The sequence below is a fragment of the Papio anubis genome, chromosome 8, assembly GCF_008728515.1.
Source record: "Papio anubis isolate 15944 chromosome 8, Panubis1.0, whole genome shotgun sequence".
Lineage (NCBI taxonomy): Eukaryota > Metazoa > Chordata > Mammalia > Primates > Cercopithecidae > Papio > Papio anubis.
The window spans coordinates 113,220,746-113,238,623 of record NC_044983.1 but is presented as its reverse complement, the minus strand read 5'-3'; the positions used below and the strand labels follow the sequence as shown (position 1 = coordinate 113,238,623).

The 17,878-nt window shown below is 39.3% G+C and overlaps 1 protein-coding gene across 1 annotated transcript in view; it reads left to right on the top strand.

Moving 5' to 3' along the window:
- The window catches only part of EXT1 (exostosin glycosyltransferase 1), a 264,728-nt gene that overhangs the window by 221,990 nt on the left and 24,860 nt on the right, over positions 1–17,878 (top strand). The window contains exons 2-4 of the mRNA NM_001168973.1: positions 4,382–4,475; positions 6,093–6,200; positions 11,468–11,587. Coding sequence (NP_001162444.1) covers positions 4,382–4,475; positions 6,093–6,200; positions 11,468–11,587 — 322 coding nt within the window. The remainder of the gene's footprint in view (positions 1–4,381; positions 4,476–6,092; positions 6,201–11,467; positions 11,588–17,878) is intronic.

Here is a 17,878-nt window from a genome sequence, read left to right as displayed (position 1 = left end):
TGTTAGCCAAGATGGTCTCGATCTCCTGACCTCGTGATCCGCCCGTCTCGGCCTCCCAAAGTGCTGGGATTACAGGCTTGAGCCACTGCGCCCGGCCGTGATTCACATTTCTAAACATCAGAAATGAGGGAAAATTAGTCCATCTTAAAACATTATGTCCCCCCATTTGACCTTCAAGTCTCCCTGTCTTTCCCCCTCCCCCAACCAATGACAACCTCTAAGTGTTCTTTATCCCTGTAACTATGTGATTTCATGAATGTCATATAGAAGGGATTCTATAGTATGTACGCTTTTCAGGGTGACATTTTCATGCAGCATAATTTCCTTGAAGTTGTCGTGTATATCAATAGTCTGTCCCACTTCATTGCTGAGAAGTATTGTAGGCTATGGATGTACCACAATTTGTTGAATCATTCACACATTGAAGGACATTTGGGTAGTTTCCAGGTTTGAGGTTATTACAGACAAAACTGCTGTGAACATTTGTGGACAAGTTTCTGCGTGAAAATAAGTTTCCATTTCTCTGGGATACATGCCCAAGAGTGCAATTACCGGGTCATATGGTAAGTCCATTTTTAGTTTGAAAAGGAACTGCCAAACTATTTTCTGAAGTGGCTGCACCATTTTACCTTCCTGCTAGAAGTGTATGAAGGGTTCTAGTCTCTTTACATCCTCATCAGCACTTGTTCTCATCTGTCCTTTTGCTTGTAGCCATCCTAGTGGGTGTAAAGTGGTATCTCATTGTAGTTTTGATTTGCTTTTCCCTAATGACTATTGATGTTAAATATCTTTTCATGTGTTTATCGGCACTTTATGTGTCTTCTTTGGAAAAAAGTTTATTCAAATCCTTAGCCTCTTTTAAAATTGTATTATTTGTCTTTTTATTGTTGAGTCAGAAGAGTTCTTTATGTATTCTAGATGAAAGTCCCTTATCATATATATGATTGGCAAATAAGTTCTCCCCCCCCCCCTTTTTTTTTTTGAGATAGAGTTTCGCTCTTGTTGCCCTGGCTGGAGTGCAATGGCACTATCTCGGCTCACTGCAGCCTCCACCTCCCAAATTCAAGTGATTCTTCTTTCTCAGCCTCCCAAGTAGCTGGGATTACAGGCATGTGCCACCATGCCCGGCTAATTTTGTATTTTCAGTAGAGACATGGTTTCACCATGTTGGCCAGGCTGGTTTCAATCTCCTAATCTCAGGTGATCTGCCTGCCTCGGCCTCCCAAAGTGCTAGGATTACACATGTGAACCACTGTGCCCGGCCCATTCTCTCTTTCTGTAGGCTCTTTTTCACTTTCTTGATGGGACCTGGGGGGACTGAAAGCCCAGCCTCCCTCACTTCACTGCCCCAGAGTAAAGCTCCTGTAAGGCGGAGCTAGTAGGGGTTGGTCATGGAACAGGTCAGGGACCAGTTGCCACAGACTCTCATGGTTCTTGCCAAGATTTGGTAGATTTTCTTGGATGACTGTTTCTCTATTTGTCATTATCCCCTTAGGACAATTCTCAGAGACTTAAAATGTTTTTATGATTGTTACTAAATTGTTGTTTTGCTGGGGAGAGTGTCCACAGAGTTCTTTGTGTTTCTTCTGGAAGGTGGGCCTCCTATAATCTCCTCTTGTCATGCAAATACTCCCAAGAGATGTTTATATCTTCAATTCTCATCTCATCAGCATTTTCTCATTGTCAGGTGCTTCTTTGGTAGCTCCGGCAACTAGAGAAGACCTTCTCTGGACTCCATCTGTTCACATGGGATAGTGTCTGAAACATAATATTTCTTGAAAGAATGAATGAATAAATGAGTGGATTTAAGCATCTACAAGGAGGTTGATGTGCAGTGTGAAAGAGCATCACAATGGACTGAGTGGGAGAGGACCAAGCATGCGGTCAAACTAGAATTGTTGTCTGCCCACTTGTGGGGCATCATTCTTCCTTCAGGTAGAACATGTTAGTTATTCATAGACTCACTGTCCAGAGAGCAGAAGAGAGAAGCTGGTTCACGGGCTGAGCATGCTTAGGAATCTGAATGAAAATCATTGTTCTAAGGTAGGAGTGTATGTGTTCTGTATGAGCCTCTATGTGAATATACACATATGTTAGACACGCACAGCATACATATACATACATATATGGGTATGGAATTGTGTACATATACATATACATATAATGGGTATGGAAACCCAAGCAGTGGGATATTCTTAAAGGACATTCCTCTTTCTTCTGTAAAAATGATAAGATAAAGAATAATCGAATACTAAAACTGAATCTATGGTCATCTAGCCCAATTATTTCATTTTGCAGATGAGGAAACAGATAGAAAACTCATGGGTTTTATTAAGTTTCACAGCTACCTAGTGGTTTCCTAATTCCCGCAAGGGTATTCTTCCCACAGCTCAAATTACCTATTATGTGAAGGAATACAAGCTTCGATCATGTCAACCTTACTTGCTATATCAGCAAATAGTCCTTCTATATAACCATTTAAGCAACCTACTATAACTATCATTTTAATTTTTCCTGTAAGTTTTCTGCCCTTCCTCTTCCTCCACACATTCCCTAAAGTAAATTCTGCAACTAGCAACTTTGAAACGTGTTACAATGCAGAACATTAATAGGATTTTACATTTTTAGTAGGCTAATGATGAGGATGTAGGACCTTCTGTGCTAGTCCCTCAGGGGTTTCTATTCTGGGCACTTATTAAATCTTGCTGTAGTCTGAAGTCTATTCGACCTTTCTGAATTAAAAAAAAAAAATCAGCTTAAACTTTATTCATATATTTTTGTGAGAGTGTGTGTGTGTGTGTACACATTTCTCTCTTCTCCATCTATTAGGCAGAGATTCAGACATTATCAACATTTGAACTTGAATATATTTGTCAACCATTTTCCTGTGTTTGATGAGGAAGAAGAAATCACTACCACCTAATTTATTATTATTTTTATATTTAACTAAATTCAAGCCTTCCTAAAAATCTTTTTTACTTTGAAGTCTATTTTGCAATTTAATTAATGCAGCAAAGGTTTTAGAAAATTTTTACTCTCAATGGAGATAATCTTAATCCATTCACGGTGACCTTTTCTTGTGCAAATTAGTTGTACACGCTTGTTTAAGCAAATGGTCCTTTGCATGATGTCTCTTCTTAATGACGGGTTTATAATTGAAAATTGGCTTACTCCCGTATGCCTAGTTTGTATGAGAATATAAAAATAGATGTGGACTTTAAAAATATAAATGTATATACCAATATCCCAAAAAGAAGAGGGAAGAATTCAGTGCCTTTAGGCTATGATTAAATTAGACTATTAGAGTCAGAAAATGGTGGTGACATATGCTACTGTCAAAGTCACACCTGTCTGCTCAGCATTGGAAGCTCTTGAAAAATGAGAGTGATTTCATCTTGGCTGTAAGAATCGGGGCCTTTACAGGACACGAGCCATCTCTACCTTCCCAAGTTTTCTTAAACTCATAATGTACTTGAAACTGCCTATGTTGGAATGTGTTTGTGGTAATCATTTTAAAAGTGACAGTCCTAAACAACATGAAATGCTTTTTATCTTTCTTAAACTTCCCTGGTGTAAAGAGTCAGGTAACACTCATATTTTGTATTTTTTTTCGAAATACAAAAACAATGTAATGTCATTAAATGGTATTTCAGTAACATAAACTCATCTCTTCTGTAGACCAGTTTCCAGTACCCTGTACTATTTCAGGCTTTTTCTTTTCTTTTCTTTTCTTTTCTCGTTATTCTTTGTTTCCCTTTCTTAGGCTAGCATCCCTCTCTCTCACCTCCTCTTTCTCCTGTAAGTTATGTCGGCCATTCTTAAACAGGAACATTTTTCCTGGGTAACGGATTGTTCTTGGTTAAGTGTAGAAACTCCATCTTGAAGGAGAAGACAAACATTGTTTTGTGCTTGTGACTGAGGTTTTCTGAATAGTTTTTGATAGCATGATTTTGAAGGGGTAGGGAACAAGAACAGTCTTAGTTTTCTGAATGCCATATTGTTAAAGGAGAAGGAGAAGCACCAGTAATTTTTTTCTTCTTCTTTTTAAGCCTATGGGGCAACATATTTTATCAAGACTCAAAAATCTGATTTTGGAAGCAAAGACTGGGCAAACCAAATTGTTGCCAGAATGATCAGACTCGTCTTTATATATACTGCTTGCAAAAGGGATCCTAATTGCTTTGTCCAACATGGTGATTCATGTGTGTTCTTCACGCAGCAACCCAACCTCCTTCCTCAAAATGGAAAAACGAGAGCTGCCTGCTGGTGACTTTCCCAAGTTGCTTTGCGTAAATTCACGCACATGGACGCCCACCTATGGTCAACATCCCCACATTTGCAATGGGTCTTCATTTGCTGATTACTCCTCTTCTCTTTCTAGGTATGATTATCGGGAAATGCTGCACAATGCCACTTTCTGTCTGGTTCCTCGTGGTCGCAGGCTTGGGTCCTTCAGATTCCTGGAGGCTTTGCAGGTAAGAGGCCCTGGAGCCTTCCCAGAATAGGGCTGAGGACTGAAGCCAGACTAAGCGGGTTTAACATTATCACCTCTCCTGCGATAGCTAAAGAGAAGGTGTGGTTTCCCTTGAGGATCTGAAAATATTTTCAAGAAAATCTAAAACATTTTTGAAAAGTAGGGGGTGGAGGGAGGATTTACTCAGTAAGTTTAGATGTAAGAAATTAAATGGTGGATTCTTCTGGGTCATGTTTAGAAACAGAAGGCAAATCTGATTGCCAACTTGGACAATCTCTGTCACCTCCTCTTTCTTCTGTAAGTTATGTCAACCATTCTTAAACAGGAATATTTTTCCTGGGTAACTGAATGTTCCAGCCTAGCTGGACTCTAAAAAGCAGCCCTACTCTTTCCCTTTATTCCCGAAAAGCAAAATTGTCTTTTATGCCTGCATCTTAATTGTCTCTCAGTTCCTTTAAATTTTGAGAATGATCCCTAGCATGGTGTGACTACTCAGATGGCCAGCTCTTCCAAGGCTCTGCAGTTCAGAGGTCCTGGCTCCACCCCTGGAGCCTTTGTGGTAGGAATTTCTCAGCTTATCAACCTCACTCTGCAGAAATGTCCTCTTGAGACAGTCGTCCACATTTCCCACCTGGAAGTTGCAACCAGCCTTCTTTGAATGCAAGAGAAAGCATGCCCTCAACCTCTCTCATCCTCCATTCCTTGACCCTTTGCTGCTGTGTTCTTTCCTCCTCTATTCCCTGCACCATGCCTAAATCTGTGCTTTTGCTACAGTGCTTCATAACTTCTTATCTCTGCCATCTTAACTGCAAATCATTCTGTCATGCCCTCCAACAGAAGAGCTTCTCTGGAATGTCTTTTCCAAGTTGCTCTCCGTGTGTGTTCTGCATAGTATGCCATCACTCATGTTCTTGTAGTCTCCTGGGATGTTGCATAAAGAAAAATTGTTCTCTGATTTGGATTATGAGTTATTTGGAATCAGTATTTTGTCATTAACCTAGTGTTTCTTGGCTGTTTCTTTCCCGGCACAGACTGTAAATTGGTATGACTGTGGTTTAGATCACTCCACACTGAAGGGAACAAAGTTCTGGTTTAGGTGTTTGCAGAACAAGGGAAATGTGAACACTCTATACTGTTAAGTCCATGAACTGCTACATAGGAATGCTGAGCTCCATTCTGCTCTTTGTTGCTCATGACATTCGGGTAAATCACTTTGCACGTGGACTTGTGGGAGTTACATTGACAAGACTGTTTATATTCAAGGTTGGTTCTATACTGAGATTTTGTTGGCGTGAGCTTTTGTTACGTCCGTAAAAACTTCTCAGGCAAGGCCACTCATCTCTATGGAAGTAAGGTCAGCCAGATCATGCACTAGAATAGAAATGGGGTTTTAGCATTCTAGGGCAAGACTTGCAAATATTAACATCTAGTCTGGATACGTACAACCTTCGTGTGACTTGATAACTCATAAAAGCTTCCTTTCCTCCTGGCCTAGGCAGTCCAGGATTCACGCAATATCAAAAATGCCAGTCATTGAATTTGTACTGATTTCACCTCTGATTGGAACAGTTTCTGCTGTCGTTTTCCTCACATTCACGAAGTCCCCTTTTTTGCTCAGGCTGCCTGCGTCCCTGTGATGCTCAGCAATGGATGGGAGTTGCCATTCTCTGAAGTGATTAATTGGAACCAAGCTGCCGTCATAGGCGATGAGAGATTGTTATTACAGGTAAGGAAGGGGCTGTGGCCTTCAACACGTCAGCAGATTATTGCTGCCCCCGTCCAAACTTTCAAAGAAGATGAATCCAAAAGGTCAGCTCTATAAAAGAAATTTTATCAGGAGAAAATTACCTGTGTCATGGTGAATATGAAGTCATTTAATATGACATTGTTCACTTTCCAGCAAAATCTGCCCAGGTCCCCAGAATATATTCCGAAAAGAAGTTGCAGGTAAAGAATGGGAGCTTTGATTTTCAAGAAGAAGTGGATCTCCACCCCTTTCAATAGCCAGAATTTTTAGAAACATTACCAGAGAGTTTGTATTCTACCCTACTGTTTCATATTCTTTTCCGCTGTTTCTGCACTTGCCTTCAGATTAATTTTCAGAAAGAGAGAGGTCTCTAGGGCTTGTTCTTGTAATTAGTGTTATCATTCCTCAGATGATCCAGTCTGGGTGTCTGAGCGAGTGTTATCTTCAGGATGTATATTTAAATGAGCAGCCCCTAATAAAAGTTTGAACTGCTCAAGAGCTGCCTAGGGAGGGGGATACAATACTCACAGAGAAATCTGAGGGCAGGAACAATCATGTATTTTTTTTAATTACTAAGGATTTTATAGCACCATACTCTTTATCTTTGAATTACTATAAATATTTGTAGATTTTTTTTTTATGTTTTTGCCCTTTTATTTTTTGAATATCCATTAAATTGAGTTTCTAAGTCTGTTTTTTTGTTTTGTTTTGTTTTGTTTTTGTTTTTTTGGTCTTTTGTTGTTGTTGTTGTTGTTGTTGTTGAGATGGAGTTTTATTCTGTCGCCCAGGCTGGAAGTGCAGTGGTGCGATCTCAGCTCACTGCAACCTCCACCTCCCAGGTTCAAGAGATTCTCCTGCCTCAGCCCCCCGAGTAGCTGGGAATACAGGAGCTCACCACCACGCCTGGCTAATTTTTGTATTTTTAGTAGAGACGGGGTTTCACCATGTTGGCCAGGCTGGTCTTGAACTCCTTACCTTAGGTGATCCACCCGTCTCAGCCTCCCAAAGTGCTGTCATTATAAGCGTGAGCCACTGTGCCCGCCCTCTAAGTCTGTTGTTGATTCTCCTTCTGTGCTGCTGCCCAGTCTGCTAGCTGACTGGTGAAGTAATGCAGCTCTTTCCCTAAAATAACAGATGAACTAACTGTAACTGAGAGACCTATGGGTTAAGCAAACGAAAGTGACCACAGCTCCTGAAACATTACTTCTGTCTGGTACTCAGTTTGTGATCTCCATGGTACCTAGGATCTCAGAAACAAAGGTAGGAATATGGCAGAATCTGTTTTTTGGGGGGATAAGTTTTTCTGCCCTGAATACAACTTCATTTTTTAGGTGTTCATTGAGAAAGGGGTCTGGACTTTTTGTGAAAGGGCCACTTTTATGCCAATGATTTCCCACTGTGATTCCTTAAGGAAAGGAAGTCCTTGCAGAAACACCAAGGAAGAGTTTTCCCCATGCAGAGATAGTGTATGCCAAAATCATTTATTCATGAAAAGCCAAACAAGCGTGATGCATGTCATGCTTGTCCATGTTGTCTTTTTTCTTCCTTTTTTAAATGTTATTTTAAAAGTAATACTTGATCATTAAAAGAACTTTGAGAAATAAAGGGAATAAAAAGCACCACTCATAATTTTCCTTTTATATACCAATGCTCCCGTGAGTTTGATGTGAACAAGTTGAAAAGTTGTCTTTGGTATGGAGCGCATTTTAGTATACTTAATTGTGGTTGTTGGTTTCTTTTCTTTTCTTTTCTTTTCTTTTCTTTTCTTTTCTTTTCTTTTCTTTTCTTTTCCCTTTTTTTGTTTTGAGACAGAATCTCTCTGTCACTCAGGCTGGAGTGCAATGGCGTGGTCTGAGCTCACTGCAACCTCTGCCTCCCAGGTTTAAGCTATTCTTCTGCCTCAGCCTCCCGAGTAGCTGGGATTACAAGTGCCTGCCACCACACTCAGCTAATTTTTGTATTTTTAGTAGAAATGGGGTTTCACCATGTTGGCCAGGGTGGTCTTGAACTCCTGACCTGATGATCCACCTGCCTCAGCCTCCCAAAGTGCTGGGATTACAGGGGTGAGCCACTGTGCCCAGCTGCTTCTCCAGTTTCTACTATTTCACCAAAGTTGATGGGCATTTCATCTTCTGAAGCAACTTTTTGGCTTGACTCTGAAGATTTTGATTTTTATCACTCCCAGCCACCCAGACTTGCTGGTGTTTTTTCCCCTCTCATATGCAGTCTGTCTTTGCACAGCTGCCTCCATATTGAACAGCAACTGTGTACTATCATTAACAATGGTTTTAAAGAGTTGGCACCCAGCCCAAATGTCTGCTCTGGGAAATGTTTTTTTTATTATGTTACAATTTTTCATTTCCTGTTTTAGAATAGCTCGGATGTTTTTATTTGCATATATTCTTGTCATCATGTCACCAAGAGAGCTTAATGTGACTTTCTTATATCTATTCTGGTGCATCCCATTTGTTTTGCTACCATACATGACCTTTTATTAAGACTTCATTGAGCTCGGTGACTTCCAAAACAATCCAGCCAAATTGGAATTAATTTATCACTTTCCCATACCTGTCTCTCAGGACAAGCAGATTAATAACCAATAGCCAAATGCCATTAAAACTTGGAACTCTGTCTTTTCAATCAATTGGAGTTGTCTTCCAGAGCACTTTGCATAGTGCTGTCAGACACTTGTATCGTATCACAAACCGGTAGAATACATTGCACTTGATGTAGTAAGATGAAGATGCATCTTATTTAAGAGAGGAGGACAGCATTGGTAGGTGAGTCTGTGATATTCTTTTTCTCCTTTCATAACCACAGCAGACTCAATTTTCTGGAGACTATATAGCAATGATAGCTTTAGGCATTTTTCTTTTCTTTTCTTTTCTTTCTTTCTTTCCTTTCTTTTTTCTCTTTTCTTTTCTCTCTTTCTTTCTTTTCTTTCTTTCTTTCTTTCTTTTCTTTCTTTCTTTCTTTCTTTCTTTCTTTCTTTCTTTCTTTCTTTCTTTCTTTCTTTCTTTCTTTCTTTCCTTTTCTTTTCTTTTCTTTCTTTTCTTTCTTTCTTTCTTTTTTGAGACAGTCTCATTCTCTCACCCAGGCTGGAGTGCAGTGGTGCAGTCTAGGCTCATTGCAACCTCTGCCTCCTGGGTTCAAGTGATTCTTCTGCCTCAGCCTCCTGAGTAGCTGGGACTACAGGTGCGTACCACCATGCCCAGCTAATTTTGTATTTTTAGTAGAGACAGGGTTTCACCATATTGGCCAGGCTGGTCTCGAACTCGAGAACTTGTGATCCACCTGCCTCGGCCTCCGAAAGTGCTGGGATTACAGGCGTGAGCCACCGCACCCAGCCTTAGGCATTTTTCTAGTAGACTGTTTCCTCGTGGCCACGATAAAACAGTGATGCCAACCTATATAACTCTTAGCAGTTACTTCTTGACATTTAGAAGAGGGTATGATTATGAAAATTGAACAGGATAATTTTTTTCTAATCTTTCTTTGGCCATCTAGGTGACTTTCTCAGTAAGTAAATAAAAATCAGTTTCCTTGGACTTATAAAGGTTCTATGATATGAATGATTTCTCTACCTTCTCGAAGAATGTTTTATTTCCATTTGACCTTGAACTCTGATTACAGGCTAATGTTTGCCTGCCAGTGTTTCTCCTTTACCTGTTGCCTCTGTTTCTTCAGTGTTGCAAATCCAGGTATACACTTTGGGACACAGATTTAGTATCTGGTTTTGGACATTGCCAAACCAAGTGAGCTTTTCCTTCTCTTCTTACTGTGAAGCTTTTTTATTGCTCCTCCTAAGGGGAGTGTTGAATTAAAAAATGCGCTACCACTTCCTTCCCCTCCAATGGAAACTCTGTTACAGTCTTAGTCAAATGCCATGGGTAACTTTCCTATTAAAGCAGCTAACGGAGCATTTCTCCTTCTTGCCCAGACTCCCATATCTGTCAGATTAGTCATATGTTATGGAGGCAAGCATGCAGAAAGAGGTGAGCACAAAAGGGCAATTGCTAATCACAAGGAATCTTCCCTTAAGACTATAGACTCCGTAAATGAAATAGACCTTGAACTGTAGGTGAAAATAGGGAACAAGCCCAGAACACTTACCAGACTCAGGAAGTACATTTCAGAACTCCAGACCCAAGCAGTTTCCCTTGCAGACATTAAGCAACTGGTCCAACTTTTAATAGCATCACTGTGATACCAATAATGATAGTAGTGATTGTACATTATATTAATTAAGTTTTCCATGTTTTAGGCACTGTGCTAAGCACTTGTATAATCGTCATTAAAACCTTAGTACTTTATCCCCACTTTATGAGTAAGGAAGTGGAGTCTTTGAGAAATCAGCTAACTCGTTCAAGAAAGCACAGGTAGTAAATAGTAGAGGGAAGAATCCTTCCTTGATCTTTCTGACTCCCGTGCCCCTGGGCCTAGCCATTCAGCAGCTGTACTAGCATTAAAAATAATGATGTCCCTGTGGTGGCTTCAGGTGGTTATATTCACCTCCTATTTCTTAATAACTACTATATAAAAGCCACTCTGCTAACCTGAAAATGTGTAGCAGGATAACAAGATATAGGTCCTTCCTTTAAAACTGTGTACCCTGGAAGAGAGCAGTGATGACTAAACATATATGAACAGTTGAGAGATCCAGTTAGACTTGGGTAAGGGCTGAAGGCGGAAAGAGAGATATGGGAAGCAGAAAGGCTCAAAGGTGAGGTAGAAGGTATGTGCACATAAAAGTGACTGACCCTAGCTTCAGGTTGGATGGGAAAGCTCATAGACATTCTCTAAAAAGTCCTTTTATAGATATTTTATAGTTCCTGGGGTGACCAATCATAGAAGTGCTTGGGAGATAAAGTCTTCTGGCCTTTCCCCAAGACCTACAGTTACTCCTCTATAAAATTTGGTTGTTACCTTGTGCAAGGTCGAGGATTTCTGGAAGCAGCAATTGTGACTATAGACTTACCTAAGCAACTGATAAGCTGCTTCTGAATCTTAGAGGTGAACTGTAACTTTCATACATCAAAGGCCACTGGGGCGGATTCCCAGTAAGTGCTCTTTGTAGCTGATACTTCTTAAGGTCATTTCAACTTAAGAGTTGATGATTTTTAGTAGATCTATGCTAGAAGTCGAATGCTATGAAGAATAAAAGCCTAACCCAGTTGGGTTATTTTGATCAAGTACATCTCTTGGTTTTACGGTTATAATTCCTATGTGTTCACCTTGTGTTACAGATTCCTTCTACAATCAGGTCTATTCATCAGGATAAAATCCTAGCACTTAGACAGCAGACACAATTCTTGTGGGAGGCTTATTTTTCTTCAGTTGAGAAGATTGTATTAACTACACTAGAGGTAAGTGAGACCGCTTGGCTCTTGGGCTTGAATAATGGTCCTTTATACACTTCTCTCAGCCTTCTGTTTTGCTATTAGTGATGTGTGATTGGTCCAATGGGGCAAAACCAGATTCCTGTACTTGGATATATTGGTTAACCTCTTTTATCTGCTTTGCCATACCCAAGAAAATACTCTCATTCCTGACAAACTCTACAAAGGAAAACCTACATGGGGAGAAATTATACTCAATGACACAGAGATTGACTCTGTCTTACATCATTTCAGGGATATGTGGGTCATGACTGTCTTGTCATTTACACTCAATGGCATCCTTTGAAGACATGTTTCTGGAGTTCATTTAGAAAAAAGTATTTAATGGCGCAGCGGCTCACTCCTGTAATCCCAGCACTTTGGGAGACGGAGGCAGGTAGATTACCTGAGAGCAGGAGTTCAAGACCTGGCCAACAAGGTGAAACCTCATCTCCACTAAAAATACAAAAAATTAGCCAGGCATAGTGGCACTCACTTGTAATCCCAGCTACTCGGAAGGCTGAGGCAGGAGAATAGCTTGAACCTGGGAGGCGGAGGTTGCAGTGAGCTGAGGTCGCACCATTGTACTCCAGCCTGGGCATCAAGAGCAAAACTCCATCTCAAAAAAAAAAAAAAAAGAAAGAAAGAAAAATATATATAATGGCCAAGTAAGGGCAAATCCTCTACTGTTCTAAAAATATGAGTAGTTTTCTGGACACCACAGTCCAATGGCATTGGGGGACAGCAGAATTAATTCTCAAGTCTTATGCAAGCCAGCCAACCAGCGTCAGTGTGGCAAAGTTGTGTTAAGAGGAGAGTCAGGATCATACCCATGTGGCACAGAAAGTGTTAAATTTGTGAAAGCAGAAAATCTTTTAGGCAGATGGGTGCCCATCCTCAAGTTGCTTTTTTTTTTTAACGCAGGATGGAAAAAGAAAAAGGAAGCATGCAGATGATTAAAACCTTTGGAAATAGAGCAGATAGCATTGGCCTGAGGCTACACCAAAGTAGCACAAAGAGCTAGGAAAAGATTCAGGAAGCTGCACACGCATGCATTACAGGCTTGAAGGAAGGAGAGCAGAGATATTCACTGAGGTGATTCTGAGGTGTTCCCAAAATGAAGTAGGGGCATCGTGGCCTTCCTTTTGGAGAATTCACTCAGGAAAAGTGATGACTGCTCTAAAAGCTAATGTGATGTGGAACCTACATTGAGAAGTCTGAGTAATGCCAAGAAACTGAAGTTACCCTACTTGGTCCACATCGCTGTTTTCTTGCCATCCTGACTATCAGAGCCAGTGCTGGTCATGCTCCAGGCACACCGGGGCATTTATCCACCCCACGCTGAGCCTGGGCTCCTGCTCCCGCCCTAGGGCAAACTCTGGTCAGTGTCCTCTTAGGCATAGTGTATATTTTTTTCATCCTGGAACTGGGTAAAAAGGGCTGTTTAGGACCCAGGCCCATTCCCATGAAGGGGACAGGATCATAATGACTTCCAAGGGCTTTCTTCCTGCAAGCAAACTTTTATCCCTCCAAAAGCAATCTCCTCAATTAAAATCAATTGAGTCGTTACCTCTGTTCACAGTAGCAGATTTGAGTATTTAATAGAGTTATCCTTTGCTTTTTTAATCCTATCCTCCATCTAAGATCCTTCATAGGCCCTTCTTAAAGAATGTTGAATGTTATTTTTTCTCCCTTTTTGGAGTGCAGAGTGCCTTTTTTTTTTTTTTTTTTTTTTTTTTTTTTTTTTTTGAGACAGTGTGTCTCTCTGTCACCAAGCTGGAATGACCTTAAGCAATCCTCCCACCTCAGCCTTCTGAGTAGCTGGGACCATGGGTGCAAGCTACTATGCCTGGCTAATTTTGTATTTTTTGTGCAGACGAGGTCTCGTTATGTGACCCAGACTGGTCTTGAACTCCTGGCTCAAGCAGTCCTCCTGCCTCGACTACCCAAAATGGTGGGATTACAGGAGTGATGATTAAATAAGGACACATTCATTTTAGAAACTAATAGAAAACACTTAAAGCATAAAATATAAAATAATTCCTTCATGCAAAACCACTATTGACATATATATCCACACAAACATATATATTCGTTTTTATATGTAAATTTAAAATTTGTGGTAGTTTTAGTTTTAAAAAGGTGTCTTCATATACTTGCATTATAACCTGTTTTTCTGCTTAATAATGTTAATATTTTCTCATGTTATTAGATTTTTCTATAATTAATGACTATATGATATTCCATTTATGATATCATCTAATTATTTAAATTAATCCCCAATTTGGGTAGATTCCAGTTGTTTCTGGCTTTTTATCTTTATGTACATCATTGCAGTAAATCATCTCAAGGTCAAATTATTGTGCAGATTCAATATTACTTCCTTAGGATAAATTCCTTGAATTTGAAGTCCTGTTTCAAATAATATGCCAAATGCTAAGTTTTTTTGTTTTTTTTTGTTTGTTTGTTTGTTTTTGAGACAGAGTCTCACCCTGTCCCCCAGGCTGGAGTACAGTGGCACCATCTCAGCTCACTGCAACCTCTGCCTCCTGGGTTCAAGCGTTTCTCAGGCCTCAGCCTCCCAAGTAGCTAGGATTACAAGCATGTGCCATGGAGAAGGGGTTTCGCCATGTTGGCCAGGCTGCTCTCCAACTCCTGACCTCAAGTGATCTGCCTGCATTGGCCTCCCAAAGTGCTGGGATTACAGGCATGAGCCACCGTGCCTAGCCCCAATACATTTCTTTCTTCAGTGTTTTTTCTGCCATTTTTATGTATCTTTGGGTTGTTTCTGGCCTTTTAATTCTATCCTATTAGTTGTTTACCTCTAATACATTCAGACCACGTTTCAGTGTTTTAATTTTTTTACTCTATTATGCATCCTATCGTGAACTTCTATTTATTTAAACCAATATGCCATTATTTACTATTAATGTTCTTTGTAATTATTTATTTTTTATAGCTAACTATATCTGTATCCAAGCAATGACTTTCTACATGTATCTTAAACTACATCTCTATTTCTTTAGGATGGAATGCCTGAAGTAATCTTAATAAGCCAAAGAGTCTAGGCATTTCTAAGGCTTATAATATATTTTGCCAAATTATTATCCGAAAACATTATATCCACCCAAAGTCTCACAAGCTGTCTGGGCGTGACTCTCTTTTGCTGTGCTCTTGTCAGCCTCACAGATCCGTAATTAAAACACACACATCTACCACTTTGCTGATTTGCCAGATGAAAGATGGTATCTCATTAATTACATGTCTTTTGCCTATGGTTTATTGCATGGATCTGGTCTCTCACCTATTAAGTTAGCAGTGCTCAATTTTTGTATTGTAACAGTTGAATGTCTTACATTCGTCAGAATAGGATCAAAATAAGATCAAGCTGTTCTCATCTCTGAACCTGAAAAGGCCTTTTCCCCTTTGTATTTAAACCATGCAATTTTTTTTTTTTTTTTTTTTTTTTTTTAGCAACACAGTTTTGGGTTTTTTTAAAACACTAAAAATGATATACTTCATTCGAATTTATAGCAACTGTCAAATCTCTTTATATAGTTCCAAGATTGGATTGTAAGTTTGACCTCTCAACCAAATTTATGACAGGTACTACCTAGTTTTCCAAAATACTTCATAACTCAGAGTACCCCAGAATTCAACATAATCAGAAAATCAGGGGAAATAGAAGAAAATGCCATCCACAGACACAAATAACACAGCGAATGTGTTTATAAGAACAGTTTAAGTATCACGTATCAAAAATGTGAACTTGGCTTAGAACTCAGATAACATACTTCATTTAGTCACTGCTGGAGCTACTAAGGCATGAGAATAATTCAGTTACTCACAGTTACGGCATAGACTTGAAGATCCTGGCCTAAGGATGCTCTGTACTCAGACTCTAGGTCTTTCTCCTTGCTTGCTATATTCTAGGCCATGGGAATGGGATTCTGAAGTCTTCAAACATTGTGAGCCCTAGAGTTGTAGGTAGAGTGCTTAGACTCAGTTGAAAACAGGACATCTCATTTTCTCTTCAATGCCAGGGTCAAGTTGTTAGTACATTTCATTGTGCAGAGCTCTGTCTAGCATTCTGTTAGTTTTTCCAGTTTGATTGAAATTTTCTAATGCTGCATCTTGGTAGTAAGGAGCTATTTAATCAAACTAGGCTCTGTAGAGCTCAGTTTTTTGTGTAAATTGAGAAGTAACAATGAGGTCAATGATAAAACACTGGAAAAACAGTGCTCCTTCATGGATTCCATTATTTGTCAGAATATTGCACAATAACCTGGCACTAAGGATTGAATCATTGGAACTTAGTCGTAATCAAGATGAGTGAAAGAAAGTGCTTGAGATTATAATAATATATGAAAAGAGCCAGTGGTAGCTAGGAAGATATATAGTTAGTGGAGTTTTATGAAGTATGCTCCATTTTCCTCTTCAGTTATCTAGCCATGCACATCCGAACCATAGTATTGCTGATGCTATCATACAATGATATTTGAAAATCAGTGGGATAATGGAAATAGACAATTGATCTGGCTTCAAGTAAAGTGGCATATGGTGGCATCGTGTGTCTTAGGCTACAGTGCTTTGGTTACAAGATGAGGGGCTACATAGAATGACTTTAACCTGTAACCAATCGTCTATTATTTGGAAAACAGAGGATACATAAAAAGAAAAATAAGGAGCCTGTCATTCTTCCCTTTGAATTCACATCAATTAGAAATATTGTGCTTATCGAGGGGGCCATCTGGGACCATAACAAAAAAAGTCTTGTATTATGTGTTTGTGTGTGTGTGTGTGTGTATTGATTTTGTTTATAGCCAAAGAAGCATCCAACCTCTAAATCTGATGTCTTCTTCCACAACAATAAAGAGTAAGCAGTAAGTGCCATGAAAAGATTCTGGGAGCTCTCCAGGGTAGTGATAGGAAGAATTGCAGAGGGATAAAAATGATCTTTCTGTATGGTGAAATGAAATCCATATTTCTTTATGCTTTTAGAAGGCAAGTTGATATAAACCTTTTAGAAAGACACTTGGCAATACTTATGAGTAGCCTTAAAAGTACTTACACCCTTTGACAAGGTCCTACAGAATCAATTCTGGTCTGGAACGGTGGCTCACACCTGTAGTCCCAACCCTTTGTGAGGCCGGGGAGAAAGGATTGCTTGAGCTCAGGAGTTTGAGACCAGCCTGAGCAACATAGTGAGACCCCATCTCTACAAAAAATAAAAATAAAAAAGTTAGCTGGGTGTGGTGACCCTCCCCTGTGGTCCCAACTACTCAGGAGGCTGAGGTGAGAGTATCCTTTGAGCCCAGAAGTTTGAGGCTGCAGAGAGCCGTGACCACACCACTGTACTCCAGCCTGGGTAACTGTATGAGACCCTGTCTCAAAAAAAAAAAAAAAAAAGAAGAAGAAGAATCAGTCTTAAATGTGGAAAATTTTATTCATATTCATAAATATGTTCATTGCTTTGCATGGAAAAAATGCTGAACTGATCATTAAGAAAAATGAATCATGAATACTATTAATATGGAAACATATCTGTAATATATAATATCTATACTATTGCCACTATATAATAAATGGAAAAACCAATGCCTAGAAAACAAACACAGGAGTGAGTTTCTTCTTAAAGGCAAAAATGAAGTCTTAAGTATAACAACTTAGGCAGCTATTCTTAAATTCTGAGACATTGTTATAATTAATGTGATATTTTATTGCTTTATTACAGATGAGGAAAATAATACACAAAGGTGGCAAATTGCTTGACCCAGGTTAAATTCAACATTTGCTACTGCTTTCATACCTGTCCTCTATCTTTCTGTCAAGATCCATTGGAAGGCAGTATAAAATGCTTGTTATTTCAGAAGAGTGCTATATCTTATTATCATATCCTTGAATTTCAAAAGATAGCAATGTTGTGATACTAAACCAAAGTCTATGACAGTGACAAGCATAACATCCAAAGACCTGATGTGAATGATGACCCATTTTGTGACAGCTCTGAGTTCCATGCCATTTGTCTGTAGGTTCGATTTATGATACTGTCTATTGTCAATTTATTTTCTATCTTGATATCCAAACTTATTTCAGTGACCACATCCTAAGAGGTACATAAATTTGAAAAGAAAAAAAAAAGGAGGATCTAAAGAGAAACTAGAAAAAGGAAATAAATAGACAGTACATTTGGAAAGTACAAATAATAAAAAACAGGAATAAATGTTGTACAAAGTGAAATTGCTAACCATGTAAAAAAATCCTTCACAACCATGACAA